The 24,933-nt window shown below is 36.6% G+C and overlaps 1 protein-coding gene across 6 annotated transcripts in view; it reads left to right on the top strand.

Moving 5' to 3' along the window:
* polybromo (protein) overlaps nucleotides 1-24,933 on the top strand; it is a 686,480-nt gene that overhangs the window by 361,277 nt on the left and 300,270 nt on the right. For all 6 annotated transcript variants that reach the window (XM_090406695.1, XM_090406694.1, XM_090406697.1 and 3 more), the window contains 2 exons: nucleotides 786-887; nucleotides 4,397-4,471. In XM_090406695.1, the coding sequence (XP_090262821.1) occupies nucleotides 786-887; nucleotides 4,397-4,471 (177 nt within the window). The remainder of the gene's footprint in view (nucleotides 1-785; nucleotides 888-4,396; nucleotides 4,472-24,933) is intronic.

The raw sequence follows: 24,933 nt of genomic DNA, 5'->3' as shown, positions 1-24,933 counted from the left end.
GAAGTCGGAAATACTATTTTTGAAGTTAGCAGCAGTTTCATGGACTCCCCTGGTCTCAACAAGTATTGCTGTATTAATTTATCAGAAATTTGGCGAAAAATCATTTTAAGATCAACTCCTGCCATAGTAGCTGTAAGCGTCTTTTCATCTAACTTTAAAGGACATCAAAACAGGACTAATGTCTGCTACAATTGGAGTTGTTTCCAACACTAATTATTAGTGACTATACTGTAACAAGTTCTTTGTAATATGAAGATGCCAGATGCCACCTCTTGAAATCCAAGAAAATATTAGCAACTTAATAAATATCTTATTTATTTCATTCTTATGGTGGTGTTTAATACTGTTACACATAACTTGGTATCTGCCAACACCTAAATAATATTAATAAAATTGCACAGTCTCAGTTCATTTAAAAAAAAAAAAATCTTCTGCACCTATGATTTATCAGGAGAAAGAATCAAGTTGAATTCATTGGCTATAGGCTATTAAATTCTTCAGTACCACATTCATTCCAAAGTTCAATAAGAGTACATCATATTGCATTTCTTTTTTGTTTAATGCAAATTCAATGGGACAAATTGGTAATATTTTTTATTCACCAGTAGAATTATGCAGAGTATAATAAGCAATATCTAAAAATTTAAGTATGCAATAGAGAACAAACAGAAAGAAGAGGCTTTTGCTTTCTAGTATTCTGAATTATATCAGGTAATGATTTTGTAACTATGCAGAAAAATATTGAAAGAAAACAGTTCATGCTAATAATCTGATGTCATTTTTAGGAGCTGTTTAAAAGTGATAATTATAATAGTACACCATTGGTACAAGTTCTTGGAAAATGCTATGTGATGTTTGTGAAAGATTACTTCAAGTATAAACCTGAGGTATGTACAAAATTTTTTCTTACTTTTACATTTCTTTTCCGTGATAATTTGTAGTAGAAATAAAAGTAGTCAAATTTTATTTCCTATTTACCTTGTGTTTATGTCACTAAACTCAAGAATGTTAAATTTGTACAATATTTCTCATTTTAATGAGAAAAAATGGCCTGGTTGCCGAGTGGTTAGCATATCTACTCTCCAACCAAATGGCTGTGGGTTCAAATCTTGCCGTGGATATGGATGTTTGTGATTGTCCGTGAAAATACTAGTGGTGGTGGCAGGAAGTAGATGGCGTGGGTATAAATGATGTGGTTCGCTTTAGTTGGTGGATTGAGTGATGGAGACAGAGGGTTGTAGAGTAGGTTCTCTCCCTTGATGAGTCTTTGGACTCCTTGGAGGTGTCATGTAATAATGATAATAAAATTATGTATTTTTCATTGATTTGCTAATACTGTAGTCCCCCTATATGTGGGTTTGCTTTCCACAGTCAACTTCAGTCCAAAAATATTAAATGGAAAATTCCAGAAATAAACAGTTTTAAATTGCATGTCGTTCTGAGTAATGTGATGAAATCTTGTGCCATCCTACTCAGAACATGAATCATCCCTTTGTCTAACATATCCATGCTGTTCTGTATATGCTACCTGCCTGTTAGTCACTTATTAGCCATCTGAAAATATTAAATGGAAAATTCCAGAAATCAACATTTCATAAGTTTTAAATTGTGTGCCGTTCTGAGTAGTTCTCGGTTATCAGATTGACTGTCAAGATTGCAGTGCTTGTTGTGTTTAAGTAACTTTTATTTGACTTAAGAATGGGCCCCCAAAGTTCAAGAGTAGCGATTCTGGCAATTCAGATATGTCATAGAGAAGCTGTAAAGTGCTTACTTTTAAGTGAAAAGGGAGAAGTTCATGACTTAATAATAAAGTTCACAACTAAAATAATAAATAAATAAGTGATTAAAAAAACATATGCCATGGTTGCTAAGATTACATTCACATTCATATAACTTTTATTGCAGTATATTGTTATAATTGTTATTTTATTTTATTATTGTAGCTATTTTATTGTTGTAGTTATTGTTTTAATCTCTTACTGTGCCTAATTTATAAATTAAACTTTATCATAAGTATGTATGTATAGGAAAAAAACATAGTATATATGGGATTTGGTACTCTTCATGGGGTGGGGGGGTCTTGGAATGTATCCCCCTTTAGAGGGATAGTTTGTTCTGAGAACAATCCTCTTTAGGTTTGTTCTCAGAAAATGCAAGAACCTTTTCTGTTAACCCATTAACCCTTCTGTAATGCAAGTTATTCCTGGAAGCTTGATAGATCAATGTTTTTGAAATTTGGATTTCTTACAAAAAAAGCAACTTTAATTTTTGTTACAATCAGACATATGCAGACATATCCAGCCAGAACAGAGTTATGGCTATATTTTATTTTAAGTATCAAAGTGTTTCAAAACCAAATATAGCCATTACTCTGTTCTGGCTGGATAGAATTAATAAAACTGGAACTATGATAGAATGTCTGTTTATTCAGTGTTGTTTCCATCTCTTTATCTAAATGATATCTCTTTATGTGAATCCTACCCACTATTGTATCCGTACTTGGACATGTTGCCAGTATGCAAGATTTCGCATCAGGTGATGAAATTCATTTACCACTTGGAGCCTTTAGGTTGGAGAGCAGAAATGCTATCCACTTAGCCAGCTTCAAAAGTGGTGATCTCTTAAAATCTCTGTTTGAGATATATATATATATTTTTTTTACTTCAATTCTCATAATAACACAAGGAAAGGTGTGAATAATATTTATTCAAAGGCCATATATTTTGACCTAAAAATTCCGAACATTGAGAGCCACGTGATGTTATCATGAAGCAACACAAAGGCATAACTGAGGAAATATTGTATTGTTAGTTATTAATTAAAACTTTAATGATGTGTAATTAAAATAAGACTCCCATATCTTTGATAATGAAAAGCAGTTATTCAGATTTAAGTTAGGACAATGAAGTAAGACTTCAACACTTTAAGTAAATGTTTGAATTTATAGTGACAATGATGGAGTAAGTGTGTTTCAGACCATAGGATATTGTGGTCTGTATCTATTCCATTTTAACTTTTCAATTGAAGGTGAGTTAACCTGTCACATATGGGGTGGCAGGGTTTTTCATCCCACAAAACAGGCAAACTGGCCAGAAGAACATGTGCAACATATAGACACAGGATACCATAGGAATAAGGATTAACCATCCTATTCCATTAAATCTGGTTTCGAAAATTTCCTACATAGTACATTATGGATCTATGCATAAGCATAAAAGAGAGAAGGAAGGAGGGCCACCATTTGACATTTCTCTGAATACTGCAAGTTTGTCACAGACATCATAATAATCCCAAGTAAGCAAACAGTTAAGTTTGCGCCTGAAACGTAGTTCAAGTCTAAAGGTGGTGCAACACCAGGGCAACTCATTGTAAAGGTGGGTAAAGCTCTGATCACTATTCTTAGTATTTTCCATAATGTAAAGCACATCTCACTAAGAGATGTATACTGCAATACATTATGGGTGGGGTCACTACCCAGACCAGTTTCAACTTTTTTTTTGAGGTCTCCTCAGTGAGTAGTAAGCAAACAGTTAAGTTTGCACCTGAAACGTAGTTCAAGTCTAAAGGTGGGTAAAGCTCTGATCACTATTCTTAGTATTTAAAGACCCGAAAGGTGGGTGCCTTCCCCCCCCACACACACACACCCAGCACACACTTTCCCCCCCTCTCGAATTCCGGACTGGTAGGCCGGTTCTCCTTGAATTCAGATGACTTGAATTTTGAAGAATCGAAAGCCCCCCCTTTTCCCCCGGCACCCAAACCCTCGAGTTCCGGACTGGTTCTCCTTGAATTTTGAAAACTCGAAAGGGGTGCCTCCCCGGCGCCTACAGTGCCCCCCTGCCGGGTAGGCCGGTTCTCCGTGAAGGGGTGCCCCTCCCAAGTTCTGGACTGGTAGGCCGGTTCTCCTTGAATTCAGATGACTCGAATTTTGAAGGCTCGAAAGGGGGGTTCGTCCACCTATGGCACCCAACCTGTTCTGAGTTCTGGACTGGTAGGCCTGTTCTCCTTGAATTCTGATGACTTGAATTTTGAAGATTCGACACTCAGTGTAGCCCTGAGTTTCAAAACGTTTCAAATAACTTGACAAAAAACGTGACACAAAAATGTTACAAAGAAAGGCTTATCGTTTTATATTATAGAGTAGATATATATATATATATATATATATATAAATTTTTTTTTTTTAAATTGTTTCTATTTTTGTATTTTAAGTTTCATCTAATTATTGAACCCTGTCTTTGGATTGTTACTATTTTATACAATCCCACTTAAACTATTACTGGTTTTATAAGTGCATCAAATATTATCATTCATCATTTTTTAATGTTCAAATTAATTTATTATTATGTCTTTTAGATAATATTACATTACATGTGCATGTGTGTTTAAATTTCAGGGTTTTGCTGATAAAGATGTTTATGTTTGTGAATCCCGATACTCAGCTAGAGTCAAAGCATTTAAAAAAATTAAGGTAAGATAAGGTACTTTTAATATAAAGAGGTAATATAACTTCTGTTAATATTAGGGTTCATTTAATTAACAGTTTTTGTATGCTTTGCTTAATTGTTGGCAGTGTTTGGAATAATAAAAATTTGGATGAAACAACATATCTAAATGCACAGACTAAATATTGTAAGTACATGCAGGCATTGTCTGGGCAATATTATACACTTGTTCAAATAATGAATACTGCATTCTGCATTACTATAAAAGAAGAACAGAACAGGTGAGAAATGGTTTTTTAAATATATCCACTAACTTATTTCCTTAATTGTGCAAAATGGTTGATTAAGGTTGTTAATATATGTTGTGTCTGGAAAGTTTATATTCAGAATATTCTGTTGTGCACATATTTGACTGTTTAATGATTCTTTCAAATTTATCTTTGGATCTACAAGTGACCAATCTTTTTTTTTTTTTTTTTTTTTTTAATCATCGTAATCCATGATGTGGGAAACCTGTTCTGGATATCTCGTGTATTAATGGACTGACTGGTAGAATTAGTTCATGATAGATTGAAAGGGTGAGTGCAGGTGAGCATATGTGTGAATGATCTTGAAGTGAGAATGAAAAAAAAAAAAAAATCAAAGCAAGCAGTGTCATTTCTATGTTCACTCATTAAAAGATGCAGGGGTATGTTGCAATCATGTGTGTTAGTGCTAGATGTAAGGATTTTCAGCAAAAACTCCTCACCATGCCAAAAAATTACAGTCATTACTGAGATTTAGTTTATTGGGATGCTTAAGGACCAAAGCTGGATAACTAGGAGGAGACCTTCACATAGCCTTTTAAGGAATGCAGAGAACCGACCAAGCCTGCTGGCCTAATGTCTAATCCTCACCTTCTCATGGTGCACTCTGTTAGGGTATCTGTCTGGATACTGGACAAACAAGGATAATGGCAATTTAGGAGTTTAGCCATCCAGATTCTATTCTTATCAGCTTTAACCATTATCAAATAATGGTACAACATGACAAAATTTCATTCTAGCTGGAATGTTGAATGGTTAAACAAGGACTCTGTTGTTTTCAAAATGGAACCCCAGTGAAGAGTCAACTACTGAAACAAATCCTAGAGCATATCCCAACTCAACATCAGCAGAGTTCAAGATTGGTACCATCAACATAAAAAGCTCAGATCAGCTAATGCCTTTTTATTCCTGTATAGGCAGTAGGCAAGACCATTTTTGCCCTGTCTTCTGACTTTTGGAAACTGAATGGGCAGTTCAATCTCCACTGGTACCACATCAGAGATAGCTGGCCCAAGGCTACCACTAATTAAGCAGCATGCAGTGAAGAGACAGCTCAGCAAGTGCCACCATTTCTTGGTCCTAACACAATATATTTTTTAATGTCTGAAATAGTGCTGGACGAATTTACGGGACGAAAAACCTGAATTTCCAGGAGAAAAAAACCCTCTTGCCCGTGCCAGAGATCAGCTATCTTGGGAACTGGTAGAAAAAAGGCTTAGAAAAATTTCTTCTAGTCACCGACTAGACTTGAAACCAAGTCTTCCTTCGTGCAGCCAAACTCCGTGGTGTGCAAACGCCACACCCACTGAGCTACACAGGCCCTTATATAAGAAGCATGAATGGAAAAGAAATGGAACTAGCAAACGAATTACCAAAATACAGAAGACAAAAACAGGTCAGATTCTTCTAAGCAACCAATACAAGATGCTATATTTAGGCAGAAATGGTCAAGTAAAAACTGTAGTATAACTGTAGTATTCAACACTAAATATGATAATAATCTTCTTGAATGGCAAGCAGTATCAAGTATAATGATGCAGACAACATCAGAATGGGGAATTGGATAATAAGACACGTGTGCTTATGGTCAGATAGAAAATTTTACTACGGACGATTGGAGAAATTTTTTAAGGCACCAGAGAAGGCAGCTGACATAACTGAAAAGGAAAAGTTGATCTATGTTGAAGATCTAAACAGCAGAGTAAAAAATGATTACCAGTCAATATAGCAGCGATTTTGGAAAATTTGGAGAAAAGAGCAAATCTAATAATAATGGTAAGTACCTGCTGGATTTCTGTTCAGGACAGACATGGACTAGTTATTACTAACATGTTCCAACATAGTTGGAATCAAAATTGAACAGCTTTCAGAGGTGAAATACACAATAGACTTGAATATGCAAACATTATTCAAGAGAAAAATGGCAGAGTTTGAAAACAGTAATCTTGGAGATTCACTGACAAACCCTGAAGAAAACATTGATTTGATTGATTCAGCCAGAGAGTCGTGATGAGGTAGTCTGCAAGGATAGAAAAATTAGAACTCTGTGATGGATGTAAAAAATTAAAGAGGCAGTCAAGGAAAAGAAGGAAGCAGATCAAAAGTTCCTAGCACTTAAGTCAGCATGTGCTCTTACAGAATACATAGAAAAATGTAAGAAAGCAAAGCATTGTGTAAAATTAGTTGAACAAAGTGATGAGAAGAGGTTGGTGAGAACATAGCAAATAAATTTCAGGAAGATGGCAAAATATTCTGGAGGCTATTAAAAAAAAAGCATAGAAATGGAGGAAAGAGTACTGTCAAAGGGAATCAGATATGATGATGGTCACAGGAAAATTGAAGATAAAGATATTCTAGATGTCTGTAACAATTACTTTAAAAGTTTGCTAAATGAAACAAACAATGATAACATGGTCGTAGAAAACATTCAATAGAAAAGTAATCACAAATATATATATATCTATTTGTCTAATGATAAGTATGATGTAATCATCATACTTATCATTAGACAAATAAAATTCAACAATCATTTTAAATAGTGTCGATTATGACAACAAAATTACTTCCATGTTATCAGACTCTTCCACGTATTCGGAAATGGAACATGATCCCACTTGGTTGACACCCTCAACAAAAAGTAGGTATCATCAAAACCCTAAAAAATAGAGCTTTAAATATTCTCAAAAATGATGAAATTAGAAGAAAAGATGAACTTCAAATCCTGTTTAGTCAGTTCCTCCAAAAAGTTAAAAGAAACTTATTTTCCAATTAACCAATCCATGATAACTTTGAAATTAATTACAAAGACCTTCTCTCCTTATCATATGTTGGCAACTCATTAAGAAATGTAGCCCAGTTATTAAAATCAGTCAACATTGGAATAGTTTTCAAATCAGTTAACACCTTATAAAGTTTTCTACTTTACTCTGAAGACAGTGTTCCATTCTAGAAACATGTATACCCAATAATATTTTTAAAAAGGAACATTCCTTGTTCTTGAGGAAAGGTGTATATAGGTCAAACTAGGAGAAGTTTTGAAATCCATATAAAAAGAGCATGTGAGCAATGTTGAAAACAAGAGAGAGGAAAAAGATGGACTCACATCACACATCCTCACAGAATATCATGCAGTAAATCTGCAAGCTTCCTCCATGCCTTACTCAGAAGAGAATAATTTTGTCAGGTTATTCAAAGAGTCTTCTGGGGTCATTTCCTCACGTAGTATACTAAATAGAAACCAAGGATTTGTACTTCCTTACATCAGGAATCTGTAATTAGTATATGTAACACTCACAACCTCTCTCTCTCTCTCTCCTTTGACAGCAATCACATACCAAGTTTATTTAATATAGTGTGTAGAGTACACACGATGTGGCTAATGATATACACGATTAAATTACAACAGTTATTCAATTTATGATTCCCTGACTAAATTGAATAACTGTTGTAATAGATATGGTATGCAGGTCAGCAATAAAAAGACAAAGACAATGAAAATATCAGAATCGTTGAAAATGTCAACTGCGTTGTGAACGGAGAACCTGTGGAACAAGTAAAACATTTCAGCTACTTAGGCATGATTTTTAGTGAAGATGGTAAATTAAATATGGAAATAGACAACACAATCAACAAAGCTGGTATGGTAGGAAGTCAATTGAATAAATTCATATGGAATAAGAGAGAAATTAGTCGGAACACAAAATTAGCTGTATACAAGATGGTGTTCAAACCAGTTTTAACTTATGGATCTGAGAGCTGGGTCAGAAGTAAAGCACTTGACCAAAGACTAGAGACTGCAGATATGAGAGTCCCGAGAAAGATTATAGGCGTGAACAGATGGCATCAATGGCAATATCATATTAAAAATGAGGATATTAGGAAAGAACTTGACATTGTCAGCATCCAGGAATGCGTTAGCAGAGCTAATCTCAGGTGGTATGGCTTAAACAGAATGGGCGAGGAAAGATTAGCAAAACAAGTGTTCTCTGCCAGGCTGGCAGGAAAATGACCCAGAGGAAGACCAAGATATAGGTGGATTGATACGGTACAAAGTGCCTTAGACGATAGAAATATAAGATCTGATAATGTTGGAGTCTTGACAAGTAGCAGACTGATTTGGAGGAAAATTGTAGATAGGAAGTTAGTCATGATATAATTTTTTCATGTAGTACTATCATATCCTGTACACCCCTTGAGGGTACATGGCAGGAATTTTATGATGATGATGATGATAATATTAATAATAATATTAAAAATTAACATTTTAATTTTAATCAAAATTTTAATTTTTGTACAGATTTAAAGGGGATTGTACACTGAGAATTAAAAATTAATAATATTAATTTATTAATATAAACCTAATATCAAAATCTCAGTTCTTTACTTGAAGCAGATGATACAAGTCTCCTTGATTCCCTGACTAAACTGAATTACTGCTGTAATAAATTTGGTGTAAAGATTAGCAATAAAAACTGTGAAAATAGCCAGAAACGTTGAAGCATTGACTGCATCTTCAATAAAGAATCTATAGAACAAGCAAAACATTTCAGTTCTTGAGGCACAATTTTTAGTAAAAATGGCAAATTAAACATGGACGTGAGCAACAGAATAAGCGAAGCTGGTATGGTGGGGAGTCCCTTGAATAAATGTATATGGAATAAGAGAGAAATTAATTAAAACACTGAAGTAGCTATATACAAGACAATGTTCAAACCAATTTTATTAGAGAGCTGAGTTATAAATAAAATGCTTGATCAAAGACCAGGGACTACAGATATGAGAATTCTAAGCAAGATTAAGGGAATGAGCAGATGGTATCACTGACATCACATTAAAAATTAAGATATTAAGAAAGAACTTGACATTGTCAGCATTCAGACATATGTTAGCAGAGCTAATCTCAGCTGATATGGTCTCTTAAACAGAATGGGAGATGAAATGTTAGCAGAACAGGTGTTTTTTTTTTGCCAGATTAGCAGGAAAAAGACCTAGTGGAATATCAAGGGCTAGATGGATTGATACTATGAGATGTACCTTAGAACAGCGTTTCCTAAACTGTTGGCCACTGCCCCCTTGGGAGCTGTAAGTGTTGAGGGGGGGGGCGTGAAATAATGAAAACAAATTTAAAATGTTTTAAGACTAGGTAGATTTTTTTTTATCTTAAAAGAAACATATTCAATTTTTATTATTTATTATTTCTTTTTTGTTCTTTTTTATATTTTAATGGAAAAAATCACACATTGGTGTTGGTTCACAAATTTTGCTTATTGCGTATTTCGGCAATTAATGAACATTAGTAAATATATGCTTATTCATATAAGTTTCATTTGAAAGGTATTGATAACAAACACAAAAAAGATTATAAATGCAATATCTTGAATATAAATACAATAAATATAATAATATATGTCTATATTATGATTTTTTTTTCGATGGGGGCCATGAAATATTTTAATTTTTCCAGAGGGAGCCTTGGCATCCATAAGTTTGGGAAGCACTGACTTAGAAGACAGTAATATAAGATTTGTTAATATTGAGGTTTTGAAAGATAGATTAATTTGGAAGAAAATTCTTGGTAGGAAGTTAGTAATGGTACAGCTTTTTTCATTTAGTATTATCATAATATGAGGTGCTATCAAAAATAAACCAGTCTCTGCTGAATACTCAGCGACAGATTGTGTTAGTCTCATGCTACCTGCTACCAGGTGTCAGTGGCATAGACAATTGTTCAGACAAAATGTTCAGACAGCCTGCCATGTGGTGTTGAGCTGTGTGCACCCGAACTTATGTAACACATTATTCTTATCTAGTGTTTGTTTCATTCTGCAATTTCGTGATGAGTGCAAAAATTAGAACAGAGGTGAAACGTAAAATTTTGTGTGAAATGGGGGAAATCTGCCACAGAGGCCCTTGAGTTACTTAGTGAGGTATGCGAAAACTAAATGGAACCGTGAGCCAAACTCAGCATTTTGAGTGGAACTTGCATTTTAAGAAAGGCAGAACCACTTTGGAGGACGATGAGAAGCTGGAACGACCATTCACCTTGACAATGTTCCCTCCAACAGTGCCTTAAAAATGCAAGAGTTTTTTTGCTGGTCAACAGCATGGCAGGTGTCCCACATCCTCCTTACTCACCAGATTTAACCCCTTTTTGACTTCTTTTTGTTTCTAAAAATGAAATTAAAGCTAAAGGCGTGGTAGTTCAACACTGTTAAAAAGATCCAAGACAAATAGCAAGTGGTGCTTGATGCGCTTCAACAAAAAGACTCCAAGGAAGCATTTGGAGCATGGTGAAAGCAGTGGGATTGCTGCATGAACTCGGAAAGGGACTACTTTGAAGGAGGTTGAGTCCAAATTTAAATTGTACAAGGGTGGTCTGAAAAGTTCTCAGCCTCGACCATACATGGCAACACTATCGGTAAGATTTTTTTTTTTTTCTAAATTGGTATATCTGTCATATGCATCCATGTGAAATTGCAAGTCATTCTTTCAAGTAGTTTGTTTTATACAGCTGTCTGAAGCAAAAGTGTTGTCTGTATTATCCCTTGGAATGGATAAAATTTTGTATCTTGCGGTTATAAAACTCTTTGTAAAAAAAGGTTTAATGGCAAAAGAAATTCATTCAAAGTTCATAAAAGTTTGTGGCCACTCTTCTTCTTCGTTTTCGACAATTAAGAAATGGGCTGCAGAGTTTAAACGTGGCCATACCAGCCTTGAAGATGATCCACATATATCCAAAAAGTGTAACGACACTAGAAATCATTGATCAAATGCACAATATGGTATTGGATGACCGGCGAGTCAAAGTTCGTGAAATTGCTGAGACTATAGGCATTTTAAAAGAACATGTAGGATATATTTTGTGTGAAGAATTGCAAATGAAAAAGCTTTGTGCAAGATGGGTGCTGCGCTTTCTCACAGCAGATCAAAAATGCACTTGCATGAAAATCAGTAAACAGTGCTTGGAGCGTTTTAACAAGAATAAAACTGATTTTGTGCATTGATTTATTACTATCTCATCCATAGTAATGATGAGATAGTAATAAATCCATGGATAAGACTTGGATTCACCATTACACGCCAGAATACAAACAGCAGTCAAAACAGTGGACAGAAGCCGGTTGTTCAGCGCCAAAGAGGACAGAGTCGGTTCCATCAGCAGGAAAGGTCATGGCATCAGTGTTTTGGAATGCTTAAGACATTTTTGTTTATTAATTATCTTGAAAAGGGTAAAACAATAACCGGGGAATATTATTCTGATCTTTTAACCAGACTAGACGAACAAATTCATGAGAAAAGACCTGGTTTGCAAAAGAAAAAAAATCATCTTTCATCAGTCCAATGCACTTGTCCACAAAGGTGTTTTGGCATTGGGAAAATTAAGGGATCTGCACTATGAATTGTTGGAACATCCACCCTATTCCCAAATTTGGCTCCCTCTGATTCTATCTCTTCCCAAAACTAAAACTTTTCCTCGCTGGTCAGCGTTTTTCTTCAAATCAAGAGATGATTGCAGCTGTAGAGGGGTATTTTGTAAATCTTACTGAGAACTACTACAGGGAAAGGATAATGGCACTGGAGCATCACTGGAATAAATGTATTAGTCTTAAGGGAGATAATGTTGAAAAAGAAAAATAATTTTGGAATTATAAATTTGTTTTTTCATTGTTAGGCCGAGAACTTTTCGGACCACCCTTGTAAAGATTTTATTAGCCCACTCCAGTTTCTTTTTGGCACCTCATAATATCCAGTACATCCCCTGAGAGTAGTATATGATGGAATTTGATTATGTTGGTATCCTCAAGGGCTCACTTTAGTGATTACATGCATGGCAAACCCGAGGTACCTGATGCTGGATCATGCCGTTCTCATGTAGTATACATCTGTTATATTATCTGTAGACTGGTCCCTCCCCTTCTTTCTTTGCTTCTTTCTTCTCTTCTTGCCCCCCCCCCCCAATGCTATTAGAGTATTCTAGGGCTAGGGATGAATCTTTCCCATTTTGCTATGTCATTTCGTCTTATGCAGCCAGCAAAGGGGATTCAAACTAGCCTCAATAGGTGCTGGTCCTAAGTCCAGATAAATGATGAGGGTTGACGTCAGGAAAGGCATCCAGTCGTAAAACTTCACTGCCAGCTCTAGCTATGATCTAATGAGTTGAAAAGAAAGTGATACAAGGGTTAGAGCATACCCCTTAGGCGACGTGCAGCAACATCATTGCCCCACAGCTGCGAGAAGTGGACAAGGGCTACTACATCAAGGGCGGATGCAGTTAAAGAAGCGAGTCTAGCAGGTGGAGAGAATGTTGCGAGTGGGAACATTGAATGTTGGAAGCATGACTGGAAGGGGAAGAGGAGTGGCAGACATGATGAGGAAGAGGAAGTTGGATATTTTGTGTGCAGGAGACAAGGTGGAAGGGGGAAAAAGAGGAAAGAACAGAAGATGGGTATAAATTGTTCTATTCTGGAGCGAATAAAGAGGGAAGAAATGGTGTCAGAATTGTGGTGTGTGGCAGAACGAAGTACTGAAAGTGGGTAGGAGGAACGACTGGATCATGCAAATGAAACTGGGGCTTGGAGAAGAGCAACGGGTTGTCTTATGTGTATACTCCCTGCAAGTTGGCTGTGCAGCAGAGGAGAAAGATGAGTTCTGGAACGTGCTAGATGAAGAAATGAGGGAACTGGAAGAAAATGACATGGTGATTATTCGAGGAGACTTGAACATACACATAGGGAGACATAATAGGGACTATCAAATGGTGCATGGCGGTCATGGAGTCGGAATGATGAACCAGGACGGAGAAAGGATTGTGGACTTCGCAGTAGTGTTTGATCTGGCAATTGTGAACTCCTTTTTCTGTAAGAGGGAAGAGCATTTGATAACATTTAGAAGTGGCAACAACAGTTCACAAATTGACTACATTTTGACTAGAAAAAACATCTTAAGGAATTGACAAATTGTAAGATAATCCCATCAGATTGGGTGGCGCAGCAATACCGGCTTTAAAATGAGATCATAGATAGGAACCTTTGGAAGACATGGGATGAAGACAATTAAGTGGTTTCGCTTAAAAGAAAAGAGTGTGAGGAACCATTTTAGGGAGAGGGTGTTAGAGAGGATTTCGGATGGATTAGAATGTGTACAAGATAGGCGGAGACATAATTCAAAAGCAATTCTGAGCTGTGCAATCGAGGTGCTTGGTGAGACATCTGGAAAGATTAGAGAGAAGAAGGAGGGTTGATGGTGGAATAATAATGTACAAGAAGCAGTGATGGCTAAGAGATAGGCAAAGCAGAAGTGGATGAGTCAAGAGTGGAAGAGGACAAAGAAGCATACAGAGAGAGAGAGAGAGAAAGCAAGAAGTCAAGAGAGTTGTGGCGAAAGCCATGGCATATCAAGATCTTTATGATCAATTAGAAACAAAGGAAGGACAGAAAAAAATTTACTGACTAGCAAAATGTAGAAATAAGGCATCAAAGTACATCTTGCATGTGAGGCAGATCAAAGACTCTGGAGGAAGAGTATTATGGAGAGACGTGGATATAAGAAACAGATGGAGAATATATTTTGAAGTACTTTTGAATGAGGAAAATGCAAGGGCTCACAGAGAAAATGGGCATCCTTCTGAGGGGATGGTGCAGAACATCAGTAGAGTGGAGGGGAAGGAGGCCATGATGAGGAGGAAGAATGGAAAATCGGTGGGCCCTGACAGGATCCCAGTTGAGGCATGGAAGTCACTGGGAGAAGAGGGAATTGACCTGCTGTGGGACCTGTTCATGAAAGTTTGCCAACAGAAAAATATACTTGAGGAATGGAGGGAAAGTACTCTTTTCCCTATCTACAAGGGTAAAAGCGATGCACAAGACTGTAAGAATTACAGAGGAATAAAGTTGATGTCCCACACAATGAAAATCGTAGAAAGGGTTCTTGATGGAAGATTGAGGAAGGAGGTGGAGATTGCAAAGAAGCAATTTGGATTCATGCCTGGTCGATCAACGACAGATGCTATCTTTGAGTTATGGCAGATGATGAAAAAGTTTCGAGAGAAACAACGGGAGCTACATCTGGTGTTTATTGATCTGGAGAAAGCATATGATAGAGTGCTAAGGCAATAAGTCTGGAGGTGTCTGAGGGAGAAGAAAGTACCAGAGAAATATGTCAGGTTGGTGCAGGAGATGTACAGAAATATGAAGACAAGTGTTCGTACCTGCCTGGGACAGACAGAAAGTTTTCAAGTGACAGTTGGCTTGCATCAAGGGTCGGCATTAACTCCATTCCTGTTTAATATTGTGATGGAGGAGGTGAGAGAAGACGCGCCTTGGACAATGTTGTATGCAGATGACATCTTGCTGTGTGCAGAATCAAGAGAAGTGGCAGCTAAGTATACCAAGTTTTCTCAACTGGAAAGTTGGAGAATAGTACTGGAAGAGAGAGGTATGAGACTGAGCAGAAGTAAGACAGAGTATATGTGTTGCAAAGTGGATGGCAGCCAGGAGACAGATCTGGAGCTGGAAGGAAATGTCATCAGGAAGGTCAGTGACTTTAGATACTTAGGTTTAACAGTGAAAGAAAATGGTGAGGCTGAGAAGGAAGTAGGATGCAGGATACAAGCAGGATGGAGGAACTGGAGAGAGATGGCTGAAGTGCTATGAGATAAGAGGGTGCCAATCAATCTAAAAGGCAAAATCTACAGGACAGTAGTGAGATCAGCTATGATGTATGCTGTGGAAACTGTGGCCCTGAGGAAAAATAACATCAACAGGATGGAGATAACGGAGGTGAGAATGCTTAGGTGGATGTACGGTGTGACCAGAAAGGATCATCTGAGAAATGACTATGTGAAAGTTATGAACTTAACTTTGACAGGTGTCAGGAGGCAAGGTTGAGATGGTTTGATCATGTGATGAGGAGGGAGGATGAATATGTGGAAGAAAGGTCATGCAAATGGATGTGCAGGGGAGGAGGATGCATGGGCAGCCAAAGAAGAGATGGAGGGAGCTGGTGTAAGAGGACTTGGGGATGAAGAACTTGGATGTGGTTACAGCCCAAGACAGGAGGATGTGGAGGAGACTTACCAAAAACAGTGACCCCACTTAAGTGGGACAAGCTGCAGAAGAAGAAGAAGATTGAGGAAGATATTTTTATGAGGTAGAATGTAATGGCCATTGTGTTTTCATGGCAAATGAAGTAAACAGAATGGGAAGAGGAGCATCGGTAATGATAACAAAGGAATTGCAACTCATAAAAGTAGAAATTCATCAGGAAGATAGGGTTGAGCAAGGGCATGCATTTGTTGGTGCTCTGAACACACAGTACTTATATTGATTTATTGATTGCTACTATAGGGGGAATGCAAAAGGAGATGTGATTATATACATGGGGTATTAGCTGACTGAGCATAGAAAGTATCCATTATGGGAGACTTCAACTATAGGGACAAAGGAAAAGGGCACATGGAGGGGCATGAAATGGAATTTCTGCAGCTATTGAGAGATGTTTAGCTGAAACAACATATGATAAAAGTATTGTGAGATTTGTACACACACTCGCACAAAATGCCAAAAGACCTATAGCACATGAGTGCCATGTGTGGGCAAGAAGAATAGCAGAAAGGAGGAATCTGTTCACATTTTGCTCAAACAGCTGAGAGTTATAATCTTTGGGGAAGGCAGAGTGAGGGAGACTGTTCCAAAGGATAGCAGTAGATGGGATGAAGGAGGAGGCAGTGATATTGGTTCTATGAGTTTCAAGATGGACTGTAAAAAAAAAAAAAAAAGTGTTGTTGAGAGTAGTGGCCCTTGTTTTAATGATTTTTGAGGACAATGGAGGAATAATAGTGGCCAATGCAGCAGAGCACTATCCGTGAAAGTTTCTGTAGAAGAGGCCCAAGGTAGATTGAAGTGAGTATAAGAGAGGGAGCATTAATTAGCTGGACTGCTCTCTTCTGCATAGAATCAAGCAATCTTACAGAAGATTTTGGTGCACCACCCCAAATATGGGAGCAATATTCCATGCCTGGGTGGATTTGGGCTTGGTATAGAGTTAGGAGCTGCAAAGGTGTGAAGTGGTGTTTTGTGCAAAAAAGTACGCCAAGTTTTTTGGTGACTGCAGAAGCTATAGTTGAAATGTGGTTGTGCCAGGAAATCGAAGGTACAGGTAAGTCTGAGTACAAAAATCCGATCGTGTTTGGATATCTCAGTATTACTTAATAAGGTAAGGTGGGGGGGGTGACTCTTTCTTACAACAGATCAGACAGGACTGAGTTTTGGTGGCATTGAATTTTACAAGGTTGTCCTGGCCCTACTGGGATATAGCTAGGAGATCTGAGTTCAGGTCACTGGTTGTGGTAGTTCTTGAGGATTCTAATACTTGAACACTACAAGGTTTGTCGAATGAAAAGAAGAAATGGAGTATACTGTCATCAGCAAAGCTATGGATAGGATTGGAAGTTTGAAAGTGCAGGTCATATACAGGGGGAAGAGAGTGGGTGAAAGAATAGAACCCTGGGATACTCCTGCATTGGTGGGGGAAACCTTAGGAGAGTGAACTGTAAACAATGACACGTAATGAGTGACCAGTAAGAAAGTTGGCGATCCAGTTGCAGACCAAGGAAGGTAGACCATAGGATGGCAATTTGTTAAGTAGGCCCCTGTACCAATGTTGTCAGTAACCAAAGTAACAATTGCCTCCAGCTGGTGAGTGTTTATGCAGTCTTCATCTGGAAGGTTTTTAAGCATGTGGAATTTTTCGTTAAGACAATATATGTGAAACCACAAAGTTTTCTTTTTTTTAGGATAGAATCCAGTATTGTTTATAATTTTTATAACATAATGACCCCACACATGAACGGTCACAAGACCTATAACACAACGCTGTCAGAGGTAATCTATTGATGTGTTTCGTAAATTGCTGGAGGTTATAAGTGGGAAAAACAGGATGGAGGGGATTGCTCAAAAAAACAGATGGATGTAATGAAGAAAGATGAGAAGTTTGTTCGTTATGAAGTGGTACAGTATGTAGTTATTGGCCAATAGCTGTTTGAGTTCCTACATAGTTGGAGGAATGGCAGTGGCCAGTTCAGCTGAACGGTGCCCATTAAACTACAACCATACCTCATATGACACGTTACGTTCCAGACCACTTCTAGTAAATCACTATGTTTTTTGTTTTTTTTCCTCACTTGTAGATGAGTTAATATTTTTAAGGAGTCATATGTGCCAAAATGACATGAATAAAGCATTTATTCATGTGAGATACACAATAATTCTGATTAACTCGACTTAAGGGAACATGCTAACCAGTTTGGTCATCAGTCTACACCATTAAAAGTTTTCCAATTTCGGCAATAAGATTGTCAGATTTGCAGATTACTGTGATATTAATTAGTGTAGAATTTTTCACTTAACTTAGAACTTTATCTTCGTGTCTTTGTTTTTAACAATTATAACAGTAGTAGTGTGAGATAAGTTTATCCTGCTGCCTTTTTCAGTGTTCGATAAACCATCGTCACTAAATTTAATCATTTAATGTTATCTTAGCATGTGATGTAATAAGTTTTTTTTTTTTTCCTCGACTGGAAGTAATTTATTTATTTTTATTCAGCTTATGATGTACAGGTGTCAGGATATTACATAAAACAGTATAAAAACAATTATAGATCAGATAGAATTTTTCACTTTACTTAGAACTTTATCTTTGTTTTTAACAGTTATAACAGTAGTAGTGTGAGATAAGTTTATCCTGCTGCCTTTTTCAGTGTTCGATAAACCATCGTCACCAAATTTAATCATTTAATATTATCTTAGCATATGATGTAATAATTGGAAGTTTTTCCCACTTGGTTAGACTATAATAAATTTAGTTTAATCCTTTATCCAAGTATAAGCAAACAAAGTTTGCGCCTGAAGTATCTTCAGGACTGAGGCAACTCATGTTAAAAGTGGACCAAGCTCTCATCACTCCTTGTCTTGATATCTCCCATAATGCAAAGCACATCTCCTTGCAGACATTATAATGCTATGCATTAAGGGAAGGGCCACTACCCAGACCAGTTTCGACCTTTATTGAGGTCTCGTCAGTGGGCGCCAGCCCCAGAAGCAGTGATATTAAGGCAGAATGGATAAAGGATTAAACTAAATTTATTATAGTCTAACCAAGTGGGGAAAAACTTCCAACATCTTTCTCTAAATCCTGAGTAATTTAATAATAAGGTGGTACACCTTTTGGCAACTTGTATAGGTAAATATGACTTCTCCATTGCTTCTGCCTTTGTATCACCACTTCTGGGTGTGGCTCCCACTGAAGATACCTCAATAAAGGTTGAAACTGGTCTGAGTAGTAGTCCTTCCCTTAATGCATAGCATTATACGTGTCTGCAAGGAGATGTGCTTTGCATTATGGGTATTAAGACAAGGAGTGATGAGAGCTTGGTCCACCTTTACCACGAGTTGCCTCAGTTCTGAAGATACTTCAAGCTCAAACTTTGTTTGCTTACACTTGGATCCAGGATTAAACTAAATTTATTATATGATGCAATAAGTTTTTTTTTTTTTCTTCTCCACTGGAAGTAATTTATTTATTTTTATTCAGCATATGATGTACAGGTCTCAGGATATTACATACATATTACATAAACAGCATAAAAACAATTATAAAAATCATACTGCAAAGAGTATAATAGGTTGAAATGATTAAACATTAAAATATTAATAATCAGAGCTTAGTCCTTAAATCCTGGATCCACTCCAGGGATTCTGGGATCAGTTTACAAAAATCCTCTTTAGTGCCTGAGAATGAGTAGATAGGGCACTCAACCACAATGTGATTGATAGTGCTGAATTGTGCTTCCTCTATAGTTTGGAGTATCAGAACAGTTCCATTTATGTAAGAGATGTGTACATCTCCCATGTCCTGTTCTGATTCGATTTAAAGTGGTCCATACATGTCTAGGGAGATAGAATCTCTCTAGACGAAATGTTGAATTTAAAATGGGAATTTGAAGATTGGAGGTATACTGAAATCAGTACTCTCTCCATGACTCATATAGGTGAAAGTTCTGGTCATTCATTTGTATTGCTCTCCTCCAGGCAGGATGCCTGGATTTCAGTCTTTGTGAGATATGGAAGGATATGTTTTGGTGGATAGGCAAGGAACTGTTTCCAGTTATTTTTGTCCATAATTTGCTTAAAGCTTGGCTCCTGAGGGGCTATATTACTGAGAGGGGAGCCAGTAGCCATGAGTAGATCTTAGAGCACCAGAGATTATCCTCATAGATTGATTCAGCTGGACACAGACTAAAGAAGCATGTGAGCTGTTCAGCCATACAGGAGCACAATACTCTGCTTTAGAATAAACCAAAGACAGTGTAGTAGTGCACAGTGTGTTGGCATCTGCACCCCAAGAAGTACCAGAAAGTTTATTCATTATATTATTATTGTATGCCCACACTTCCAAGAACCTAGTTTGGCGAATTGCAAAGAATAGTCAATTCATGCTGAAGGGGAGAAAGAAATGAAGGAATAAATTTTTATTTTATACCTTTTTAATTTTGTTAATGATATACATACATTTTTTCCAACTGTTATACAAGCAAATAGTTACCACTTTAAAAACTACAATGTTCATAAAAGAAAAGCTAAATTTCCTGACCTGTAATAATAAACAAACCCATCCCAGAAGACGGATTGATTACCCTATTATCGAAGTGGATTATCCTTCTTGTGACATACATAGAAGTGTCAAAGGGTCTTGCATCTGTGGGCATACAGTACCATATGTCATCAGTTAGCACAATGAGTGCAGGCCAAGCAATTATTATGGAGGGCTTCAACCATAGGACATCGGTTGGAGGGAAAGGGAACATAAGATGGAAGGGGAATTTATACAGATCCTAAGGGATAATAATTGCCTGAAACAGCATGCCATAAAAGGGACAGGGGTATGAGAATACTGGATGTGGTAATAGCATCAGAAGATGTATCCATAACCAGTACTTTCATACCGCTGTATTATCTGAGATACTCTCATACCTCAGATACACTATGCATCCAACTGAGGAGAGTAATAACCATGTAGTTTTGTTCTGGGAGGTTGCTAAACATGAGGAATTCTCAAGAAAGGGTTATGTTGAACTATAAAGCTAGTAATTATGACAAATTTTAATAGGCACCTTGGAGCAGTGGCTTGAGGAACCACAAGGAAAGAGAATGTTAGTAGAGGATGGAAAGTGGTCAGTGATTCTTTGAAAGAAACAGTATCAGATTGCATACCCACATTCAGGAGAAACAGTGCTTCTATTCTTCTCAACTCCTAACATTTTATAAGTCTCAGATCAGAGAAATCAAGGTTGGAATATTGTAAACAACATTCCAACCTTGGAATATTGTTTACACATTTGGGTTGGTGCACCCAAAATTTCTCTAAAAATTCTTGATGATATACAGAAGAGGACCATCCACTTAATAGGTGAGCCCTTTCTCATGAACTCCCTTTGGTCACTTTCCCACAGGCACTCGTTTCTGCCTATGCCTTTTCTATGGCAGGGTATAATAATACCACTTTATGATGAACCACTCATACGATCCTCTTTAGTCATGACCAGTGGCTATTTATACCATACTGGTTTTGCTCACACGATACTTTTTAATTATGGTGAATTTCCATTTATACGACTCTGCATTCACTCATACAATGGCTTTAAAAACACAATGCTTCAATGAATCACAAAATGTGTAGTTTTCAGAAACTTTTTGTTTACAATATCATTGCCAGCTACAACTCTCCAATGTTTTGGTGTTTTGATGTAAATTATAAACTTTTAATAACTATTATTAGAATTATATTCTAATAATATTGTAATAGTAATTACGTAGAATTACTATTATTAGAAATACAAAGAATTCTCTACTAATAATAACCCTGCAGTAGCCACTGAGCTACTGAAGTCTTTCAACGATGCTAGGAAAGACAAATGGATTAAGACAACGAACAATTTTAATTTTACTCATTCCAGCCGAAAAGCTTGGTCCCTGATTAGGATGCTTGACCCCATATAATTTACTTCTGGTAAACTAGATCACAAAGCATATAGTTTCAATGACTAAATATCCTTAAGATAAACTAGTTATGAGAGAGGTGAAGCAAAAACTAAAAAATCTTAAAACAGATCGCCCACCATCATCACTATCTCAGGCTTTCACTTCTCAGGAACTTACTCAGGCAGTTAACTCATTGAAGACTGGGAAGGCGGCTGGACTCGATAACACCTACCCTGAATTCATTAAGAACTATGGTCCAAAAACTATTAAAAGGTTTCTGCTATGCATAATAATATCCTGGACTCTGGTGTGTTTCCATCAATTTTTAAAAGATCTAAAACCATTGCCATTTTAAAACCTGGAAAAGATCCCACAATTGCTTCCAGTTACCATCCTATTGCCTTGCTAAGCATCTGACTGAAACTTTTCAAAAGAATGATATATACAACAGAATTTCTCCAAGTATACATAATAGAACTCCTCAGGAATAGGCTCGCTTCAAATCTGACAGAAGCTGTTGTGATCAAGTACTGGCCTTGACAACCTTCATAGAGAATGGTTTTGAAAAACAATCGAAAACAATAGCATTATTCGTGGACCTCTCTGCTGCCTATGACACAGTGTGGTGAGAGGGTCTCATTTTAAAATTCTTAGAAACTATCCCATCACCAAAACTAGCTAACTTAATCCAATACTAGCAGACAGATGGATATAAGTATCTCTCAGTGAATCTAAAAGTAAATTCTTTAAGATTAAAAATGGCCTACCTCAGAGAGGGGTCAGTTCTCCCCCCCATTGCTTTTTAACTTATATATTAGTGATATCCCAGTGACAACATCACAGAGCTGTTTTCACTGGGATATGATGATGTTGCAATGGCAATATCATCAGCACCTACGCTGATGATATTGTCATTGCAACTCAACACCTACATTCCAAAAAGCTGAAAACATCTTAACTGAAGATCTGGCTGTACTTGATAAATACTTTAGACGATGGCGATTACAACCCAACCTGAACAAAACTGAAGTTGCATCCTTTCATTTAAGTAATATCCAGGCTAATTATATCCTGAAAGTTTACTTGAGAAATAAACAGGTGAAATTTAACAATCATCCAAAATACCTAAGCGTTACCCAACACAGAAGCATGATGTTTAAATATCATCCAGAAAATCTTGTTGAAAAATTAAAAACTCGTACTGTGGGATGAGTTATTTATTATTACACGTCGGAAAATTAACTGAATTTCTTTTATGAACATTGTAGTTTTTAAAGTGGTAACTATTTTGCTTATATAACAGTTGGAAAAAATGTACTTATAGTATTAACAAAATTAAAAAAGGTATAAAATAAAATAAAAATTCATTTTTATTTTATTTTACGTATAAAGCATCTGATTTCATGTGTTAGTAACCAATTCGTATATCCTTTATTTCTTTTCCCCTTCAGCATGAATTGACTCTTTTTGACAGGTTGCCAGAGTAGGCTCTCAGATCTGTGGTCAGACAGTATCTACATATTCCTGAGGACTCCTTGGTCTACAGCTGTAATGATCGACTGTTACCTATCTTGCATCAGAAAGCCTCAAATGAACCATCTCTTTCAGATCAAACTCTTCTTTAATTTCTAATTTATTTGGTTGAAATTTTTCAGCTATCATCAGCAACACCTCACCTCTTGTCCTATTTCCATTATTCTTCTAAAAATACAATACCGTTTACATTCTTTCCCCATATCATTTTCTATCAACCAAATCTCACTGATGTCTGATGTCATTACCAACATATTTGAAGTCTGTGAAACTATTCAGAATCTCTCTCTCTCTCACTCACTCACTCACACACAGACATTTATCTCAGGGATGGCTGAATCCATACTTTGACTGCATCCTTCCTAATACTTCTAGTTTCCCTGATTTTTTTCGCTTTCACTGAACTTCTTACTGAACAGCAATCTCCCTCTCTCCAAATGTCTAACTCGAAAACCATTCAAACGAAGCATATACAACTTCTTTCCTCCATCGAATTTACTCCATACATTTATAAATTACACACCATTCATCTTGCATAGTATTCTCATTGACTCATTTGCAATTCAGCCCTGCCATACCAAAGCTGCAGGCTTACAATCTTTACTTTCTTGTTCTTCTTTTTTTGCTTCTGTCAGCAGCTCTTTCATATCTTCTCTCATTGCATATTTCTCACGTGTGAAATCATTAATATCAGTCAAAACAATCAATTCTTTCATTTCTCCTCTCCAAAATAGGTGAAACTAGTTGTATGATGTGACTTTCTTCACAGATATGACTGGAGGTCACTCTTAAAACTAGTTTCACCTATTTTGGAATATAATTGTTTCTTGGGTTGCTCAGGATTTGAGAATTTCAGCATTGCATTTTGTAAATGATAATAGAGGAAAGTTAGAACTTTTTCGCCTTTTTTATGTCACAATTTGAACTCTGTCATCGTACATGGTGTTCAGTATTCATTGTTAGAAACTCTTCAAGATTTTTGTTTTCTTATATAATATAATGAAAAGGTAACTGATAACAATATCTCAATTTTATTAGTTGACAATTGCTAAACATGCCTGTAGAAACTATTTCATATTCAGATATGCCACTGTATTTAAATTATATATATATATTTACAGAGTAATTGATTCGGTTAAATGACATTAATAATTATTAACTGACTTAAACACCAAGAAAAAAATACAGGAGATTTAATAAGGTTTCACTACTAGTTTCATCGGAAATGCCGACTTCGTTAGGTGAATACAGTACCATGGAGAAAACACATGTTAAAAATATATTGTACTTTAGACAAAAACAGAGTTTAGAACAAGTAGTAGTTGTGTTTGAAATTGAGTCCGAGCGTTAGTTCTGGCATGAAACACTGTGCGTGTGAATGATATCATGAGTGCCCCAAAACTGAATTACAGTGCTATGTGAATCGGGCAGGCTGTAACTGAGATTGCTGTTTAGATGGATAGAGTCAAGAACTATTTCTTTGGATTCCAAGATATGACTTTCTAATTCATCAGAGCATTTATGGATGCTTGAAGTTGAGTTCCAGTCTATTTGATGTTGTCGTCCTTCAACATTCGTATTTGCTGAGAATAAAACATAGCTGGATAGGGCACT

The sequence above is a fragment of the Typopeltis vanoorti genome, chromosome 16, assembly GCF_054136105.1.
Source record: "Typopeltis vanoorti isolate ZY-2024b chromosome 16, IOZ_Tvanoo_1.0, whole genome shotgun sequence".
Taxonomy (NCBI): Eukaryota; Metazoa; Arthropoda; class Arachnida; order Uropygi; family Thelyphonidae; genus Typopeltis; species Typopeltis vanoorti.
The sequence above is the reverse complement of the archived record's forward strand: the minus strand, read 5'-3'. Positions and strand labels throughout refer to the sequence as shown.